Source organism: Agelaius tricolor, unplaced genomic scaffold, assembly GCF_023055355.1.
Source record: "Agelaius tricolor isolate 1412-34295 unplaced genomic scaffold, bAgeTri1.0.p SCAF_18, whole genome shotgun sequence".
NCBI classification, from domain to species: domain Eukaryota; kingdom Metazoa; phylum Chordata; class Aves; order Passeriformes; family Icteridae; genus Agelaius; species Agelaius tricolor.
The window spans coordinates 14,355,480-14,374,707 of NW_027269278.1; the positions used below are offsets into that span (position 1 = coordinate 14,355,480).

At 46.6% G+C, this 19,228-nt stretch overlaps 2 protein-coding genes across 5 annotated transcripts in view; one reads left to right on the forward strand and one right to left on the reverse strand.

The window, feature by feature from the left end:
- Positions 1–19,228, forward strand: part of CYFIP2 (cytoplasmic FMR1 interacting protein 2) — a 50,006-nt gene that overhangs the window by 22,345 nt on the left and 8,433 nt on the right. For 3 of the 4 annotated variants that reach the window (XM_071443446.1, XM_071443444.1, XM_071443445.1), the window contains exons 15-28: positions 92–239; positions 574–727; positions 1,246–1,402; positions 2,120–2,216; positions 2,769–2,845; positions 3,700–3,808; positions 4,116–4,235; positions 4,866–5,065; positions 5,525–5,612; positions 12,226–12,369; positions 13,194–13,284; positions 13,943–14,073; positions 17,168–17,240; positions 17,741–17,835. In XM_071443446.1, the coding sequence (XP_071299547.1) occupies positions 92–239; positions 574–727; positions 1,246–1,402; positions 2,120–2,216; positions 2,769–2,845; positions 3,700–3,808; positions 4,116–4,235; positions 4,866–5,065; positions 5,525–5,612; positions 12,226–12,369; positions 13,194–13,284; positions 13,943–14,073; positions 17,168–17,240; positions 17,741–17,835 (1,684 nt within the window). The remainder of the gene's footprint in view (positions 1–91; positions 240–573; positions 728–1,245; positions 1,403–2,119; positions 2,217–2,768; positions 2,846–3,699; positions 3,809–4,115; positions 4,236–4,865; positions 5,066–5,524; positions 5,613–12,225; positions 12,370–13,193; positions 13,285–13,942; positions 14,074–17,167; positions 17,241–17,740; positions 17,836–19,228) is intronic. The other variant, XM_071443447.1, reaches the window with a different exon arrangement.
- FNDC9 (fibronectin type III domain containing 9) lies at positions 5,644–8,387 on the reverse strand. Its single transcript, XM_071443449.1, has 2 exons — positions 8,241–8,387; positions 5,644–7,111 (listed from the first exon to the last, which is right to left on the reverse strand). Exon 2 carries the CDS (start codon positions 7,102–7,104, stop codon positions 6,442–6,444), a length of 663 nt encoding a protein of 220 aa, XP_071299550.1. The 5' UTR covers positions 7,105–7,111; positions 8,241–8,387; the 3' UTR covers positions 5,644–6,441.

Consider the following 19,228-nt stretch of genomic DNA (forward strand, 5'->3'; position numbering starts at 1 on the left):
TCAGGTACCTTTCATATGTGCACAGCCACAGGTATTTTCATCTTGAAGTAAAATCAAACTTAAGCACTGCTCTCCCTCTCCCCTGCTCCAGTGTCCTTCAGGCGATTCGGAAGACGATCTGTGACTGGGAGGGAGGTCGGGAGCCTCCAAATGATCCTTGCCTGAGAGGTGAGAAGGATCCCAAAGGTGGATTTGATATTAAAGTCCCACGACGAGCAGTAGGACCATCAAGCACCCAGGTATGTGAATGTCTGTCTCCTGTGTGGGGAATTAATGGTCTTAGAGCCATGCAGGAGTCTCCCACCCTGTGGATTAGCAGCTGTTTCTGTGCTCTGTTCCACAAAGTCTTCAGGCTGTTGTGTGTTAAATGTTGCTTTGGTGCCTAATTTGTTGTATAATTCCTAAAGCCTCTTCTTTAAGGGGTTTAACTCTCTTAACTCTGAAGGATATTGGCATATGTGTGCAGAGGGTGGTCACCACCTTGGAGAAGTGTTACTTTTTTGTTACCAGAACACCAGGCCGTTTGTGATGGTGTCTGGAGAGTGGTAACTGAATGTCACCTTTTTTCCAAAGCTTTACATGGTGAGGACCATGCTGGAGTCCCTCATAGCAGACAAGAGTGGCTCAAAGAAGACTCTGAGGAGCAGCTTGGATGGGCCAATAGTCTTGGCCATTGAGGAGTTCCACAAGCAGTCCTTCTTCTTCACCCACCTTCTCAACATCAGCGGTGAGTTTATGGCAGGGGGAGGCTTGAACCCAGCCCTTGCATGCTCAGAAAGGCAAAAGCAAATCAGCTTTTCTCCTCATTGACCTAAGCAGAAGATTTTCCTTGATTTTTCCCAGATGTCCTACTTCTGCCTGGTTTGGGCATGCCTCTGTGTAGTATTCATTATGTGAACGGGGCTGTCAGCAAGAGCAAACAGCTGCAGGTGGGAGATTATTTTCTAGGAGTGGACTTTCCTTCTGTCCCAGACAAATTGAGCTACTGGACACAGAAGAAGTCTCCCAGAATAACTCTTGAGCCATTCCAGTTTTCTCACTGGCCCTCTAGAGCAAAAGGGGTGATCCCTTCCTTCTTCTTGCATTACCAAGTGCTCAGGCAGTGTGGACATGGTCTGGGTTTAAAACCAGAGACATCCTAGAAAAATGTCCTGTACCCAAAAGCAAGGCTGCAGCAGCTGCCTCCTGTGCCATGCCCTCACTGCCCTCCCCAGGGGGCTAACATGGATCCTCTGTGCATTCCAGAAGCTCTGCAGCAGTGCTGTGACCTGTCCCAGCTCTGGTTCCGGGAGTTCTTCTTGGAGCTGACCATGGGCCGCCGCATCCAGTTCCCCATCGAGATGTCCATGCCCTGGATCCTCACAGACCATATTCTGGAAACCAAAGAACCCTCCATGATGGAGTAAGGGCTGGTGGGCTCTGCTGGGACCGTGCATGTGCTGGGGTTTGGGATTTTGTTCAGGAAGAAGGGGAGGCTGGTGATGAGCAGTGTTTTTGGTGTGGGAGGTAAATGGATGTTGCTTGCTCTGCTGTCACATGAATGGTGCTGTGTGAACACCTCGTTGGCAGACACAGGGGCGACTTCCTGGCATTGGCACCTCTTCATGTGTCATAAACAGCAGCTGGCAACTGTTGGGATGTGGGCAGGACACGGTGGCACTGTCACCTGCACAGATGTGTCACCAAAGGGGGTGGGCCCAGGCTAAGCCACCTCAACTTCTTTTTGTATGTGGGATAAACGATATGAGGAATTGCTGTTCTGCAAGTGGAATCATCTGCATAATGTCCTTCTCATTAGGAAAACTTGGTTGCATGGGCATTGCCAGAGCACTCTCTAGAGTGAGGGCAGGGTGAAAGCTCTTTTGAGGACTGAGAAGAAGCAAGTGTTGATTGAGCAGCTCATAATTAGTTCACTTCCAGGTTGGTTGTAGCTGCTTCCTGCAGAACCCAGGGATAAAGAGGGATTATTTGAGGGGCTGCAGGGGGTGGCAGTGATAGGCATGAAGTCAGAGAAAAGCCATTTTTTTTACATCAGGCAGGGCACGACATGCACTGGCTGCAGTTTGTGCTGATAAGCTCCAGTGTTAATTTTAGATGTGGTCTGTGTTCTTGCCCTCAGGTATGTGCTGTACCCCCTGGACCTCTACAATGACAGTGCATACTATGCTTTGACCAAGTTCAAAAAGCAGTTCCTGTATGATGAAATTGAAGCTGAAGTAAGTTCTCTTCATCTTTATTGTATGGAAAAAGCTCACAGGGGTCACACTGCCCTGTTTGACCCAGCAGTTCATTAGAGGCACCTTTCTCCTGAAAGAAATATTCCATCAGATTGAGAAGTTTTCAAGAAGATCAGCATTTCCAGAGACCCTACAGACTCTCCTGATTAAGGGCTTCAGCTCAGCTGTACCTGTAGGGAGCCATGGAAGCCAAAAGCTGTCAAACACTGGGGACATGGCAGAGTCTGATGAGCAGAGGGTTTGAGACATCAGAGGAAAATGAGAAATTCCCTGAGAGGGAAGGGTGATTGAGGGTGGGGGACCAGGACCTGTAAGAACATGCAGAAACTATAAAGAGAGAAATGTAACTGCAATTTTCTGCTTACCTTTGGCAATGTGAGAAGTGCAGCGTGGTTTTAAGATAGTGTGACCTTTAATATATGTTTGTATTAAATGAAGGATCTGTGTTGGGTTGTATTGATCTTGCATGCGTAGGAAGGAGCTGTTCTGTGCTGGCGACACCCTCACCAAGTCTTGTTTTTTCTCCCCCAGGTGAATTTGTGCTTTGATCAATTTGTGTACAAGCTGGCAGATCAGATCTTTGCCTATTACAAAGCGATGGCTGGCAGGTAGGAGAGCCTGACTGCTGATGGTGACTGATGATATCACTGCATCCAAATTGCTGTTAACCAAAAGATTTCCCTCAGGGAGCAGCCACCGCAAGGAGAGACAACATAGATCATCCCTGTCCCCCAGAGCTGGCTGTCCATGCCAGACCGATGTAGATGGGGAAAATTAATTAAGGAGACACAGTTAAAAGTGAAAAAATAATTGGCATCCGGAGTAGCAGTCAGAGTACAGTTTGTGAGAGCTACAGAAAAGCAAACTGAGCTTATTACAGGCATGTCCTTGCTTGACTTCTGCTTCTGTACCAGGCAGAGGACTGGAAGCCTCCCATCTCTACAAAACAGGAATATGCACTTGTCCTCACCCTAGTAAAGCAGCAGGACTTGTTCTCCCCTTTGGGGAGATAGAATCTTTGTGGCATATCCTCCTTACCAATTTAAAGGGCATGGATGAAATCTAGTGAGAGTCTTCTTCTCATGGCCCCAAAGGTGAACCAAGTCTTACATGTGACTGCAAGTTCTGTCTCTAGGTCACATTTGGCCTTAGAGAAGGAGGACAATCACCATCACCAACCAAATGTTCCCACAGCAGATCTTCAAGGAGGGAGCACTCCAGGGGAACCACCCAGTACCTGGCCCTGATATCTTTCAGCACTTTTTTTTATCTTTTTGAATGTTTTAGCCACAAAAGACAAGCAGGGAAGTCCCCAGAGAACAACTCCTGCTCTGTCATTTAGTGTGCAGAGATTTCTTGGAATTCAGAGCCAAGATTAAAAGGGCTAAAACAACTCTGGAAAGACTCATAGAGAAGCTGATAGTGTAGTTTCTATTTTTCTGACACTGCTTCCCTTTTTCAGTGTTTTACTGGACAAGCGTTTCCGGGCTGAGTGCAAGAATTACGGGGTGATCATTCCATACCCACCATCCAACCGCTACGAAACGCTGCTCAAGCAGAGGCACGTCCAGGTACAGGGCAAGCAGCAGGCTCCAGTGCTCATCACTCCTGGTCTGTTTTCCTTTTGGTGGTGGAGGGCATCCTAGCTGAGATCAGCTCTGGGCTGAGAAGGGTTGAATCTGTTTGTGACACAAAAATGAGTTATGCTCCACATTTCCCTCGTTCCTTCTTAAGTAATCTACACTCCACCAAGGCACTTGTGCCACCACTTTCACATTTAAGCAGATTTTGAGGTTTGGTTTTAATTTGTGTGTGGAGTAAAAAATGAAATACCTTTTCCCCATCAATATATAACATGCAAATCTTTTCTTTTGCCAGTTGCTGGGCAGATCAATCGACCTGAACAGGCTCATTACCCAGCGCATCTCTGCAGCCATGTACAAATCATTGGACCAGGCCATCAGCCGCTTCGAGAGCGAGGACCTGACATCCATCGTGGTAAGAACTTCTATTGACTCTGAGTATGAGCAGCGAGACTAATACACTGCTGGGGATGCACAGTCAACTGTCTGCTGCTTTGAGTTCCCCTGCAGTAGGTTTCATCCAGTCATGTATCTTCCTTTATGCTGCTCAGTCTTTACTGTTTCTGTTTATGCAGCTTTAATTGCATTATTATCAGACCATTAAGTCTCTGTGTAAATCATAAGGGACAGCAGTTAGACTTTGCAGAGCTCATATAAGAGAGTCCTGTAAACTGGGGGAAGAAAATGTTGCTTTAATTCCCAGCTGGATGAAGGTGGCTGTGACATTGTTCATATGTGTACAGGATTTTCTGTCTTTGATATGATACAGGAGCATCAGAGTCAAGCAGTGTAAAATTACCAGTTTCCACCTTTGGAGGATTCTGAGGTGAAAGCCAGCCAGTGCTCAGTGGGGAACAAATTAATTTTGCTTCCTGCAGCTTCACAAAGTACTGGACCAGGACCCCCTTGAGTGGAAGTGCAATTGGCCTTGGCGGCTGAGTTAAATTGATGTCTTTAGTTCTGCGTGCGTGTGGATAAAAAACCATTCCCCTGGCAATTAAATCAGCTGTTTCTGTTGCATTTTCTGCTGCTTTATGTGCTGCAGGAGCTGGAGTGGCTCTTGGAAATCAATCGCCTGACCCACAGGCTGCTGTGCAAGCACATGACTCTGGACAGCTTCGATGCCATGTTCCGCGAGGCCAACCACAACGTGTCCGCACCCTATGGGCGCATCACCCTGCACGTCTTCTGGGAGCTCAACTTCGACTTCCTGCCCAACTACTGCTACAATGGATCCACCAACAGGTGAGGAGGGACAGCAAGGCCACCTGGAGACCCTGCTTTTCTTTCCAGATCGTCAAACCTGCTACTTAAAATTGATGTGTATTGTGGAGAGGTTTGTGCTCCCTGTGGGATGCAACAGTTACTCTTAAAATGAATTTGAAACCCACCATCTTCCTTTGGTCTTGAAAATGTTAGTAACAAATTCAAGCAGCAGTTAGACAGTAATTGAAGTGGCTGAGGGTTGGTTAGCTCCGCACGAGCTGCTCAGATATTGTTTTCTTGCCTGCCAATAATGAGACAAAATCTCTGTTTTGGTAAGTTTTACACCACCAATAGATTGTGGCAGGATTTTGCATTCCTGTTGGTGTAGCTCAAGTGATGAATTGTAACTAGCCTGCAACTGCAGGTCATCCCAGACCATGCAGTGTCAGTTGTCCAGGCTCTGACCACCTCCCTCCCCATCTCCCTTGCCTGCTGCAGGTTTGTGAGGACAGCCATCCCCTTCACACAGGAGCCCCAGCGGGACAAGCCAGCCAACGTCCAGCCCTATTACCTCTACGGGTCCAAGGTCAGTAAATGAGCCACAACAGCCAGAGGGGTGGGGGTTGGAAATATTTATTTAGGAAGAGAAAGAAATGCAAGGACTGGTTCATTTACAGAGTGGTGGGTGTGAATGAGCAGGGTCACATTGCTGTGTGCAGCCAAACAGACATGCAAGAAGCAGATTCATGTGCTGTTGCTGTTGTTTTTTCACATTCTTCTCCATAAAATGCCCATGTTAGGGGGTGTCAGCACTGCTCTTGCTTGGTGTTGGCACTGAGACTGAATCAAATCCATCTAAATGCACAGGCAAGTGAGCAAGTTGGTGCTCTGATGCAGTGATGCTCCCTAAGGAAGGTACCACTTCAGAAATACCATTTTCTGTTCAAAATGGGAATTACTAAAATACTTGTGTGTGCACTACTTAATACTGACAAAAAGCTTTTTTCTCAGGCTGCAATGACTGTTTATGCAGGCATTACAAAGGCTTGGTCTGTGATGATAGTGGAGGGGCACTCAAGTGTGAAACTACTTGAGTGGAGTTTATTTCTTATGCACATTGATTGATGACTCTTAGGTGAACCTACAGCACTGATGCACATGAGCTAATGACACTACAGTCTGCCAAGCCTGGCTGTTCCCAGAGTGCTGACTTGGTTTCTTTTTTAAAAATCTTCAGCAAATGAGAGTATTTTTGTCACTTGACAAAAATCTTTCTCCCTGTGACCAATGTCTATGCCTCGTGTTCTACCCTGGGACAGACAGCTGCCATGGACACACAGACAGTCCTCTTGGCAAGAGCTGGGGAAGAGCAGGACAAACCAAACCTCTAAGCAAGATTTTGTTTCCTTTTGCTTTCATTGAAGGCCATGCTGTGGCAGGATGGCCCTTTTATCATCGCTGTTTTTATAGGAAAAAAAGCAGTGAGGGGAGTTGTATGGGCTCTCCTTCACGAAACTGGAGCTCCTCATCAGCACAGTGGTCATGGGCACTTCCAGGAGCTCCTCTCTCAGTCCATCACTCAGTGGCTCCTCTGGTGAGCCACTTCCTTCCCCCACTTCTTCAGAGCTGCTGTCGGGGTGCTTCAGCCTGGCAGCCCAGTGGCAGCGTGCAGACCAGAACTGCAGGCAGCCGTAGGCCAGCAGGGCGAGGAAGCAGAGGAGCAGGAGGCTGCTCACCATCCACATGGACGTGGTGGGCTCGTGCTTGGAGCCGCCGAAAACCAGGGGGATTTTGTCCAGCGTGTGGAAGGTGGTGCAGTGGTTGCTGGAGGGGTAGGAGTTCTTGCAGGTGATGCAGAGCACGTAGATGGTGGAGGGCGTGAGGCGGTGCAGCACCAGGGAGCTGAGCGGGTGCGGCACGCGCTCCTCGCGGTGGAAGTTCTGCCGCAGGTAGCCCGCGAAGACGCTGTTCCAGTTGGGGCGGTACATGACGTGGTAGTAGTTCTCTGGGCAGGGGCTGCTCATGGCCCAGGACACAGTGGCACTGGTGTAAGTGATGTTGTGCACCTCGATGTTCATCGTGCCCCTGAAAGCAGAGGCAGGGAGGGAGAGGCTCAGGTTTCTGATTCGTGTCAGGGCTCAAAGGACGCTGACATCGATGAAGTCTTTCCTTACTCTCCCTTGGATTGGACTCAAAACTATCCTACCTCACTTAGGTTACATGCTAAAATTACAAAAGAAAAATCCTGCTGTTGCCCAGACTACTGTATCACTCTGCTTCATAACAAAAACATCCAGTTGGAGCACAGGGTATACTTTTTGCTCCAGTTGTATTTATTAAAAAATCTCTGTGACTGCTTGTCTGTATCAGAAGCTATTTTAGCTTTTTGATTCCCACAAAATAAAAATGATACTGCAAATGTGATTAGCATAAAGTGATTATTAACTATTAAAACTATCTTAGCTTTTTGTTTCCCACAAAATAAAAATGATACTGCAAGTGTGATTAGCATAAAGGGATGATTAAACTAGCTCCAGCTTGCCTTGTGAAGCTGCCAATCAACAGATATTTTGATTTTACACCTAAATGACATTCAGAAGGCTCCATAATGGTTAATTCACTGTTTTAAGTTGTCACTGCATGTTCTGTACCTTCCTTGCTTAATAAAGTATAAACTCTTTCTATTCCTGCAGCATCTCACACTGCAATATCAGCATCTTAAATGTGAAATCTGTAGGTTGGTGAAATAGAAAAGCAGTGCCTTTAGGGAAACACAAATATATGAATAGTAAGAACAAAGACAGAAAAAAGACACTGCCTGCCTAAAAAATTTAAACATTTAAACCGATTTGAGCCAGAGCCAGTGAGTAGTAGATGATGATCCCTGATGGTACAATGTCCTGTAGTTTTTTGATACTCTCTGGGCTGTGTTGCTGTTTAGTAACAGCCACAAATTACTTGAGCACATCACTCCTTTAGATCCCCAAAGTGCTCTCTGAGCCTTGCTGCAGGGTTCTCTCTCCTGGCCAGAGAGTGCTCAGAGCAGTCCCACCATTCAATTGAGCTGGTTTACTCATTCCTTTTCCCTCTCTCTCTAACAATAACTAACTTTCCTTTCATTCACTCTAGAATAAGCTCATTCTAATGACTGCTAATCTGTCCTTACACGAGGCTGCACATGCCCATGCTGAGCCCTCCCAGAGCCAGCACTTACCTCCAGCCAGGTCCTCGGTGGTCACAGAGGTGACAGCTCTGGTGACAGAGTGGCCTCAGTGCCTTGCCAGCACTCACCTCCCTCCTGCCTCTGCTAAATCCCTTCCCTGAACTCCCTCGTTTATACCCAGCTCGGGCTCCGTCATCTCTCACCATGGCAACCAATAGGAAAGGATGGGCAGGCATCTCCCAGTGATTTGGGGATGTTATCCCTAAAAGCTGCTGCCTGGGAGAAGTCTGTGTCTCCAAGGCAAGAAAAAACAAGCCAGGTAGATTTTTTGCTGGCTTATTTGGGTTTTATTTTTTCACTGTATCCACAGTCCCCAGCAAGAGCATCACTGATCCCCAGCAGGCTCTGGGGTTACAGACACATGGTGTGAAATCTGGGATCCTGACCTGTGGTTCCCATTGCCTCAGACTCTGTCTTTAATTCTGGGATTTCTTGCACACTTAAACTACTGATTTAAGTTAGAGCCATCAGCAGTACATTTTGATCCCTGATGGCACTGCAATTTCCAATAGCCTTTTAATATTTTCTAAACTGCGTGATGGGAGTAGGAATTGGCTTTTTAAAGACTTTCACCTCCTGCTGAACTGCATGGGATTAAGACCTGCTCTTCTTTGAGTGCCTCTGATTTACAGGGAGCTTGGGGATGTGCCCTGTCAGTCTGGGCAGGAGGGAGAGGCAAAGGCAGTGCCTGTGCTGTTCAGGGGAGCAGGTTGAGCCTGTGGCCAGGAGGGGACAGATGGGCCTGGTAGGGAGAGGCTCTGAACAAGTGACTTGCTCCTCTCTAAAGCCAAAATGTGCTGGAGAGGAACTTTCCCAGAAATGTTGATGCTGATTCTGGAGTTACTCATTCCACTTTCTAAGACACTCTCAGCTGTTGCACTGAAATTAGGTTGGCTGGGAGCCCTGACTTGTCTTGGGCTGTGTGCAAGTTCTTTTTTTGTCTCTGAGTATATTGCTCTTTCATTAGCTCTTCATTTTTCCAAGGGAATTCTGTAACTATCAGTACTATCTGTTATCTCTCTTTCTGTTCAGTTTTATCAGATAAAACTCTCCCTGCCTTTCCTCAGATGAGCTCAGACAGGTCTGGGTGATGGCCGACAGCAAGGTCACAGACATGGAAATAGAACTGGGGTTTGATTTGCTCCATTTGTTGCTAAGGTTCTCCAGAGCATTGCTGGTCACCTCCTGCTGCTCCTAAAGCAGCCCTGAGGCCTTGCCCACGTGCTCACAATTACAGATGGCTGTCCCTGAGACCTGGGTGCAGGGTGAGCTCTGTGGGACACTGGGAGCTCTGCCCCATGCTGCAAATCCCAGCCTCCCATCCCCAAAACCTGCCCTTTTGGCCCCAAACCAAGCATGGGCAAACCTCCCCAGTGTCTCCAGCAGCTGCTGCTCGCAGGAAGTGTCAGGGTCAGGCTTTGCTTTGGTCCTCTGAGGGGTCAGAAGTGGCCACTGAGCACGGGGGAGGGAGCTGTGCTGTGCTGTGCTGTGCTGTGCAGCCAGCTTGTGCCTTCAGCTGCTTTGTCTTAAAATACCCACTGGTGTCATTTTTGACATCCTACAGTCTCTACCCCAAGCTGTGTATCTCACCCTTAAATGGAGTTATATTTTTAATTGCTGGCAGAGCATTATTATTAGACACAAGCCTGCTGTTAGTGCACTGGGTGGCTCTGCAGAGAGCTCCAGGAACCCACCTCATCCTGCAGACAGGCAGGCGTGAATCATCCTGCTCATCTGCAGCCAGTGCACATCCTAAAAGGTCTCTTCTCCCAGTCAGCCTAATTGCTGAGACCCCCACTCAAGGGAGGAGCTGGTTGGGAGCTGCTCTCCAGCCCCTTTATCCCACTGAGGAGTGAGGGAGTGCTGCCAGGTGGGGGCTGCTGGCTGCCTGTACAGCCAAATGTCAGCCCTGCTGTGGGAAAATCCTGACCAGCTGCACCACAGCTGGTACCAGGGGTGGTAGCCCATCCCAGGGGAACAAGGCACATGCAGACAGGAGTCCCCTGGCCATGGAATAGCAAAGACCCATCCAGAAATTAATGTGGATTCATGAGCCCACTGAAATAAGGATTTTTTTATTCTCCCAAGCTAGGATGAGCTGGTGTATCAGGGTGCATAACCAGTGGCTTTGGGTCTGTCTCTGATTTTTAAAGACTTGGTTATCTGAGGATGCAGACAGAAGCCTAACTGAGGTGCTCAGTTCTCTTAAGAGCTGGTATCCAAGGAGCTTTGGAAGTAGGCTTCTGTCTGCCTAAATAATTCTTAACTCTGACACATACCCACATACTCAGGGCCCTTTTTTTTTTTCTTTAAGTTTTGATGGGAGAGAAAGGTCTTGCTTATTGTGAATGAGCCTCCAAGGCAGTCTTCCTGCACTTAATATTGTGTTTCAGGGCTATTTGCACCTACCGGGAACAAGAGGTGAAATTACATTTCACAGAAAATAGGGGACTCTCTAGCTGAGCCTTATTTCTGCTGGTTCAAAGAGCACTTAGGAATTACAGCAGGTAACAACCTGCTGGACCAGGTCTGTAGGGCTGTGACAAAATGAGGGAGAATTAATTGATTAAAGTAACTGACAAGTCTGTAAAAGCGTGGTCAGTACACTGGTGAAATTCTGTACCTGAGAGCAAAAGAAAATACTTTTCCAATTTTTAGCCAATGGCTTTGTAACCCATTAGCAGCTCAGATGAAGTGTTAAAAGTAAACCTTGTGGAGTGAGTCAGGAGTGGAGGCTGACAGGAGCCTCCAGCTGGGGCTGTTGCAGCAGTGGTGGAGCAAAGACAACATTTTGCCCTGTTCTGGTACCCCAGCCCTTGCTCCCTTTCACCCAAACCTCCTCAGTGCCCTCATCCCATCACTCCCTTGGCTCCATTACTGGCAGGAAAGGATCCCTGGAGAATATGTCTGCATTATCCACAGGAAGGCATTTGGGATTCAGTCTCATTTGTTTCCTTATCTTTGTTTTACCTGTAGGTAAGCATGAGCCCAGGGTTAATCTGTGTTTTGCTGGCAGGGCACGTGTGCCAGGATCTTTTCCAGGATGGCTTTTTTGCTGTTCCCTGAGACTGAAGTGGAGATGTCAGGGGAGGAGAGTGCAGCCCCTCTGCTGGCCTGAGTTGTGATGCCAACACTTCCATTGCAGAGCCCTCTCTGAGCATGTGGTGTCTCAGCTAAATCTGATTCTCAGTACTTCTCTGCAGAGCACACAAGTGAATTAATTCCCCCTACTTCTCTTTGCCTCACACCAAATGGATCCTGTAAATGTTCCAGTAATGAAATGTTGCAGCAATTTCCATGTTTCCAAGATGACACTGATAGAGTACATTCCTGGAAATCACTTTCTGTTCTCTGCTGCTAAGAATTTTTGGGGGCAATGTCCTGGGCACCATTCTCCCCAGACCAGTGTCAAGTTATTACCCTTCACACAGACCCATGGGATTTCTGTTAAGTAGAGGCTGATGTAAAGCTTTGCAGGATGCAGAAAGGATCTTTTCTGTGTCACTTCCATCTGCCCTTAAACTCAGCTGCCTCAGTTCCTGCTTTTCTTGATAAGCCTCATTTAAAGCAAGTGCTCATAGGGGAAAAAAAAAATCTGTCTGCTTAAATGTATGTAAAACTTTTCATTTTAGTGGGGAACAATTTGATTTTGAAGAGGCAAAGGGCCACTGAACTGAAATACTTGATTGGGAGTGTATGGGAAAGTAAATTACCTTGGAAATGGAAGTGATGTTGCTACATAGGAGGGTAATAAAACCTTGTGACATGGCAGTGTTGAGGTTAGAGTATATCTGAGCACAGAGGAAGAAAAGCAATCTCTTCTCCTACAAGAAGCACAAGTGGGAATGGCCATCAGTATTATTTCTTCTCCTCCTCCTTAAAATTTGTAGTGATGGAACATAATACTGTGATAAGAGCATTACAAGTCTGGTGAAGAACTACAGGTCCTGTAACTGTCACCAATTCCAATTTGCAGCCTCTCAACATCGCCTACAGCCACATCTACAGCTCCTACCGCAACTTCGTGGGGCCGCCGCATTTCAAGACCATCTGTCGGCTCCTGGGCTACCAGGGCATTGCTGTGGTCATGGAGGAGCTGCTGAAGATTGTCAAGAGCCTGGTAATTCTGAGCCTGGCCCTGGTGATGGAGAAACCCCAAGGCTTGGATGGGGGCAGGCAGTGTGGGCGTTGGGATCGGGTTGTTGGCATCGGGGCACCGTCGTGTGTCTTGATCCACACTTGGAACATTTGGAGCCATGGGCTGATTGGAATCCCAGTGATTCCTGTGGGGTGGTGGAGTGTCTCAGCAGGATCAGACAGCACTCAGCACAAAGATTTTATGGTTGACTAAATGGAATTTAGTGCATTATCTCATGCAATGTATCCACAGGGTGCAGGTGTGTAATTCCAAATGACAGCGAGGGCTTTAAGCTAAGCAGTGTGCTCTGCTCTAATCCATGTGTGTCCAAAACATCTGATCTGCAGAAACTTGCTCTACATGAATGTAAATTCTTTATTAAACTCTTGAGTATCCAGGGATCATTCCTCAGGTGGAAGGAGCATTTCCTGTGCTAGGGAGTGAGTCCTTTGGCAGCTCTGGTGAAATGCTTTTTGGGTTTAAGCACAAGTCCAGCTGCATCTAAGACTAAGCCTTGTTTTAGATTTCAGCTGCAAACAATGCAAACACAGCAAGCTGTATTTTGAATTAAAAAATCCATGCAGCTGGGATTTATTCTTTGGAGGAAGCTGTAAAAGCACTCTGACTCCATACACTTGGGCTGAATTTCATATTTGAGTGAAATCCAAATTAAGCAAGTTCTTCTCAGACTCCAGCTGAAGTTTCATCCTGTGCTGTCAGATGTGGACCCATGCACAACCAGCCTCTTTCAAAACCAGTGCCAGGAGACCTGGCATTCCAGTTTAACCTCCCTTTGTCTCCAACAGCTCCAAGGCACCATCCTGCAGTATGTGAAGACTCTGATTGAAGTAATGCCCAAGATCTGCCGCTTGCCAAGACATGAATATGGCTCTCCAGGTGGGTGCTGCTGGTAGGATCCTTCAGCAGGAGCTCAGCCACGTGTTGCTGCAGCATTTACTCAGGCCCACACTGATGGTTAATCCAGGCTGGGCACCTGTCCTGCCAGTGCCACTTGCAGCCAGGTTTGCTGGGACACTTTCAGCTGCTCTGCTGTTGACACTGGAACATGTGTAGGAAACCTTTCCAGGCAATCTCCTGCTGGAAATTTCCCTTGGAACACATAGATGGCTGATAAGAGAATGTCTTCTGGTAGCCTCTCTTATGTTTTCAGGATTCTGTAAGCTTTTGTGAGTTCACTGATATTTTTAAATGCTCTGTTTAGCTGGTGAAGAGATTTTTTTGCAGCGTGGCTGCAGTCAAAAACTGTGGCTGCTGTATATGAGCCAGCACCAAGTCATCCATCACAGTCTGGAACCTCTTTCCTCCTCTGATGAAGAAATCCAGGGAGTTTAAATGACTTACTCCCTATTTCCCAAGGCTTACTGAAAGCAGGATAAGACACTGCCTGTTAGTTCTTCCCAATGCCAGTCTCTGTGTATCCATTTAGCAGCTGCAATTTGTGATTAAGGAAATACCAGACACTGATCATCTTCTCATCCAAATTACCGGGAAGTGATTCCAATCTCTTTCTGACTGTCCTTCCTTCTCTTTTAAGGAATCCTGGAGTTTTTCCACCACCAGCTGAAAGACATCATTGAGTATGCAGAGCTGAAGACTGATGTGTTCCAGAGCCTCAGAGAAGTGGGCAATGCCATTCTCTTCTGCCTCCTTATTGAGCAGGCTTTGGTAAGGCAAAACCCCCACACCAACATCGTACCTGAGATTTCCAGCTCAAGAGTAGAAGTGCAAGTGGGTTCTCCAGCAGAAGAGCTTGGGAAGTGTTACTTTCCAGCTTCTCATGTTCTCAGGGTCTCTCTGGGGCTGTGTTATTGGAGTCTTTGGGCATGTCCACGGGGATGTTGTGTGTTGGCACTGGGTCAGGCCTCTGGGATGGCTGAATCTGAATACTGGAAGATCCAGATTTCATTCTTGGACTTAAAGCTGCCCCTTGTTTGTCCTGCTTAGAAATAAAACCAACTGGAGTTAATTTCTAGATTGTAAGCTCTCTGGGGCAGGGCTCAATACTTTTTTATATACATATTTGTACAGTGAGAAGTAGATTTGATCCCTCTGCTCTCTTGGGGTGCCAGTGCAATGGAAACAACCTGGTTGATTGTAATGGTGGAATGGATAAAGCAGCCCAACAGGAAGGAAATCTGCTGATGATATATGTCCTAGGACATCTTCACTGAAAATTTGGCTGGAGTAACAACTTGGTATTGCCCCCTTCACTGGAGTTTTAAACATGTACAAGTCTCTCAGCTCATGTGATGCCCTTACTAGTGTGGGGCAAAGGCTGTGGCTGAGTGCCACTCATCTTTTTAGCTCCTAGTTTTTCACATAACAAATTTACCAAGCAATGAATTTATTTCATAATTTAGCCCAGAGCCAACTGAGGAGTGCTCAACAACACAACTGTACATTAAATCTGCATACTGTGTCATAATGGTTTGGGCAGGGTTGCTTCGGATTTTCCAGAAATATTTCAAAATTACTTCCCTAGCATAAGACAGAATTTCCAAGCAAAACTGGGAGTTTTGTTCAGAGCAAAGTCATAAGAAAGTTCAAAGATTCCAAGTTTTATCTGGTATCTGGCCATAGAGCACAGAGAAAACTAAAAGTCTCTGCATGTCCTCAAAGTGGATATTTCTGCCCTTTCTTTTGCATTTTAACTCCAGATCTAGAGACTTTTAATTCTTAGTATAGTGTATCAAACACATTCAGTGAGCAGTGGTTGCATAAGATGAATACAAGAGATGTGTATCACCCAGCAGCTTGGCTGTTATAGAATTTTATAGAATGACCAGAGTTCCCAACTTAACTCTGGCAGTTTCTGTTCTTTTTGTGGCTTTGTCAGTGCTTCCTGCTGTTCCCAGTGTTGGGTTTTTCTGCTGGATGTACTGCATTTGCCTTTCCTATCACATCTTTAATGGGACACTCAAGGGACATGGTGATTTCTTTAGAAATCCTTCATTTCAATGCAGAAATGTTCCTTCAGTCCCAAGAACTGTACATCAGCAGTGTACTGGCATTTTAGAATAGCAGAAAATAAAGATGATGGGAATTTGGGGTTCCTTTAAGGAAGGCTGCCCACCAAAGTCCACATCTGCCTACTTTCTATGCCAGACAAAGTCTCTCCCTCTTGGATCCTTGTGTTTTTCCTTGCAGTAATAGGCTTGGAATACAAAGCCATTTTGCATGCAGTGGGCACTGGTTCCCACTTGCTGGAGGATGTCAGATGCACAGAGCCATCACAGAACAAGATTTTCCCTCTAATGGAGCTCTTGTGCAGCAGGAGGAATTGCTTTTATACTGCAATTACCTTCAGAGCTGTCTGAGTGATCTAAGGCTGGTGGTATTTGCTGGCAAAAATGGCTCTGATGCAGATGTCCAGTCTGCTGCATTTTACCCCCTTTTTATTGTTTAAGTTTGAGGAATGAGGGGTTGCTTGGGATGAAATTTCTAAGCAGAGTTTGTGCTCTGGTTAATGGGCCTTGGGGAAGAGGTCTGTTAATAACATGACTCATTTTGGGACAGATATGAGGTGAATGCAGGCTGCAAATGGCTGAAAATGCTCACTGTATTAGAGGAAAACAGCAGTGGAAGAACATTCACCCAGGAATGAGCAGTGTTTTGCAAACAAAATGGCCAAGGTGGCAGGCCCACTCCGTTAGCATCAGCACCTCTGTGCCCGTGGAGGGGCCCCAGACTGTTCCTGTCCCTCCAGCACTGTGTCACAAACTGCACTCCCACAAACTTGCTCTCATCCCAGCATCCATGCGCCAGTGCAGCCTCCTGCAGCTCCATGCTCCACTGTCCTGCTGGCTGGAAGGGTGCTGTGCACCCCTGCATCCCAAACAGGCCCAGCCCAGTCATTCCATGCGGGCCCGGGTTCCTCCTGCTGCGCTCTCATGATCTGCTTCCGAGTGTGTCCCCATCTCTCCAGTGAGCTCAGAACTGAAAGCATGTCCTGGGAGAGGCTTTGGCAGGAGCAGGCTGGTGCCTTGTCGTGACACGATGCCTCTGTGTTGAACAGCTTTGGTTTCCTCGCTGCTGTTTCCCATTGCAGACTCGTGTACAATGTACTGTCGGCCATCGCTCCTCAGTCTCCACCTGCCTATTTCTAGGTTTCTCCTCCTTGTGCATCTGTGTTTGGGATTATTTTTTTCTCAAGTGCATTGGCATGCATCCCCTAAGGTGGCATCTCATGGTGTTATTCCTCTCTGGACTTCTGTTTTATTCTTCTTGGTGCCTGCACCACTGGGATTCTGGTAGCCCTGGCTGAGAACACCACACCAACAACCAAATAATTTCAGAGCAGTTATGATGTGCCTATTTGCAGAAGAGCCACATGTCAGTATATTTTTCATGTACACTTCCTAAAATAACTCAGCCAAAGGATAATTTCCACTTGGGCACTCTCTTAAAGAACAGGCTGCAGGAGTTCATTCAGGGCAAGATGAAATGGAAACTTCCATATTCTTTATCCCCTCTTACTTTCAGGGCTAGTAAGTAGGACAGAAAATCAGTGTAAAGGTCTAACCTTATACAGGCAGGAAGTAACTTATTTGAGTTAGGAAAACTTCCTGACTGAAGCTGAAGTGTTACTTCCAGTTTTAGATCATTTCAGTTCAAACACTGGAGTTACTCCTGAGCTGGGTTGGATCTGAATAGGTGCTGTAGGTGTGAACTGTTGTAGTGTTGCCCAGGCCCCTGAGCCATTCACTCTCCCCCATAGGTATTTTTTAACTTACTTTATCTTTCTTTCTTCCTGCCTCAGTCCCAGGAAGAAGTTTGTGATTTGCTGCATGCTGCTCCCTTCCAAAATATTTTGCCCAGGGTCTACATCAAAGGTAAGAAGCTGAGAGGGAAGCAGTGGGCAGACTCAGAGGTGTCTGCCCAGAGGCTGTTTTCTCTCTCATCTCTGCTGAGGATTAGCTCTGACCCTGCTTCCCCCTCCAAACAGATCAGTGGATACAGCCAAACATCAGGTGCAAACAAAAGCCAGGGGTGCATACCTGTAGCATAGTTACAACCTGAAACCTCAGTCAGCTCGGGGGTTCCCTTGAGGTTTGGAAGCCATTTCACAGCCTCTTTGGAGAGTGGCAGCATGAAATGTCCATCTCAACAGGAGTGCTCGGTAGCAGGGCCGTGCTTTGGACATGTGTGATAAAGCTGCTGCTGAGACTGCACTGCCCATCCCTCCCTCCTGTGCATCACTGGCCCCTCATTGCTGTGGTTTGGCTCCCTGATCCCACAGTCTCCTCGGATGGTTGTGGGGGGCAGCTCTGAGCAAACTCTTGCGGGTCTCCACTTCCTCCTCTCATTTCACTGTTTGCTGCTCGCTTGACAGAAGGAGAACGCTTGGAGGTGCGCATGAAGCGTCTCGAAGCCAAGTATGCCCCACTCCACCTGGTTCCCCTAATAGAGAGGCTGGGCACTCCGCAGGTAAGGATTGCATTGGAAGGGATGGCTGTTGGAAACTCGTAGCAGTCCCCACATGGCCTGCTTGGCCTTGGGAAAAGTGATCCTTTTTTTTTTTTTTTAATTGATTGATTGATTTTTCCCACAAAACATCAATTGGACGAGCAAATCTGAATCCTTGCCCGAGCAAACGCTCTGAAGGGAAATTTGTCAGGGACCACACACAATTTGTGTGTTGCTGCCTCCAGTCAGGAGAGCTGGCAGGGAGCTGTAAGGCAAGTGTGCTAGAAGCCAGTTCTGAATCAGAACAACTCCAAAAACCTCTTCATCTCCACTTTAAAAAGATGGAGAATTGCTGGAGTGGTTTGAGGAGAATCTTTGCAGGACTGTCCCAACAATCAATTGCCATCACTTTTGGGGATCCCATTTTAGGACTGCAGTGGGGTCCATTTAAGCTCATCCCTGTCAAGGAATTCATCTGAGAATGGTTTCCCTCCTAGCACATGCTTAGAGCTTCAGCACATGCTTAAAATTACGGCTCCATTTAAGTATCTTCTTGCCGTGGGTCTCAGCTTGGGAAAGATCTCTTGTGCAGAAACTCAGTACTGTTTAAAATATCTCCCTAGACTGATCAGTGTAATGGGCAAAATTTGAGCTCCATTGATAGAAATTATCAAACTTCAAGTGCCCATTTACTTGGGGTTGATGGGATAAAAATCTTTCAAGTATCAAATGAATCAACACCCTTTTCCTGTAATGTACTGATGAGGGAATGGAAAGAACACTCAGCTGGTGTAGGAGGTGACAGATCTATGGCAGGCAGAAAGTGGTTGATTTTTTTTCCTGTATTTTTTTCTCATGGATCAAGGACATTTTGAACTTTGCATCATTGGAAATCATCTGAAATAGAGAAATTGGCTGGATAACTGAGGACTTTATCTTACTCTGTAGACACTTCCTTTTAAAGGAGACACTCGAGAAAAACAATTCACCTCTGTGTTTTCGTGTCTTTGTGTTGGTCTTTCTATCTCTCCTTCTTTCCATGCAAAATCATCATTGAATTCTGCTATTAGAGTCCACTCGTTGCTTATCTCTGCTGTAGTTACAATGGTGATGAAAACAAAAGATATTTCATGTCCCACTAAAAAGTTATTTTTCTGTAAACTGTTCCCATATTCATCACACAGGTACAGTTGGGTACCAGATTTTTTTTTTTTTTTTTTAGCTCAAATGTAAATGAACACAAGAATTGCTTTCTATAGGTGCCTCCATAGCTTCTAAGCTTGCTCCTTTTATGCAGTTTTGGACATGCATTTTGGAAATGCAGTTTTGGACACAGACCATACAGGATTTTTTCCTACAGAATGCATAAATGCCTTGTAACAATTGTCCAGAATCTAAGCTGACATTGCCTGCT

Coding starts and splice junctions, on each gene's coding strand:
- FNDC9 (XM_071443449.1), bottom strand. CDS start 7,104: ATGAACATCGAGGTGCACAACATCACTTACACCAGTGCCACTGTGTCC.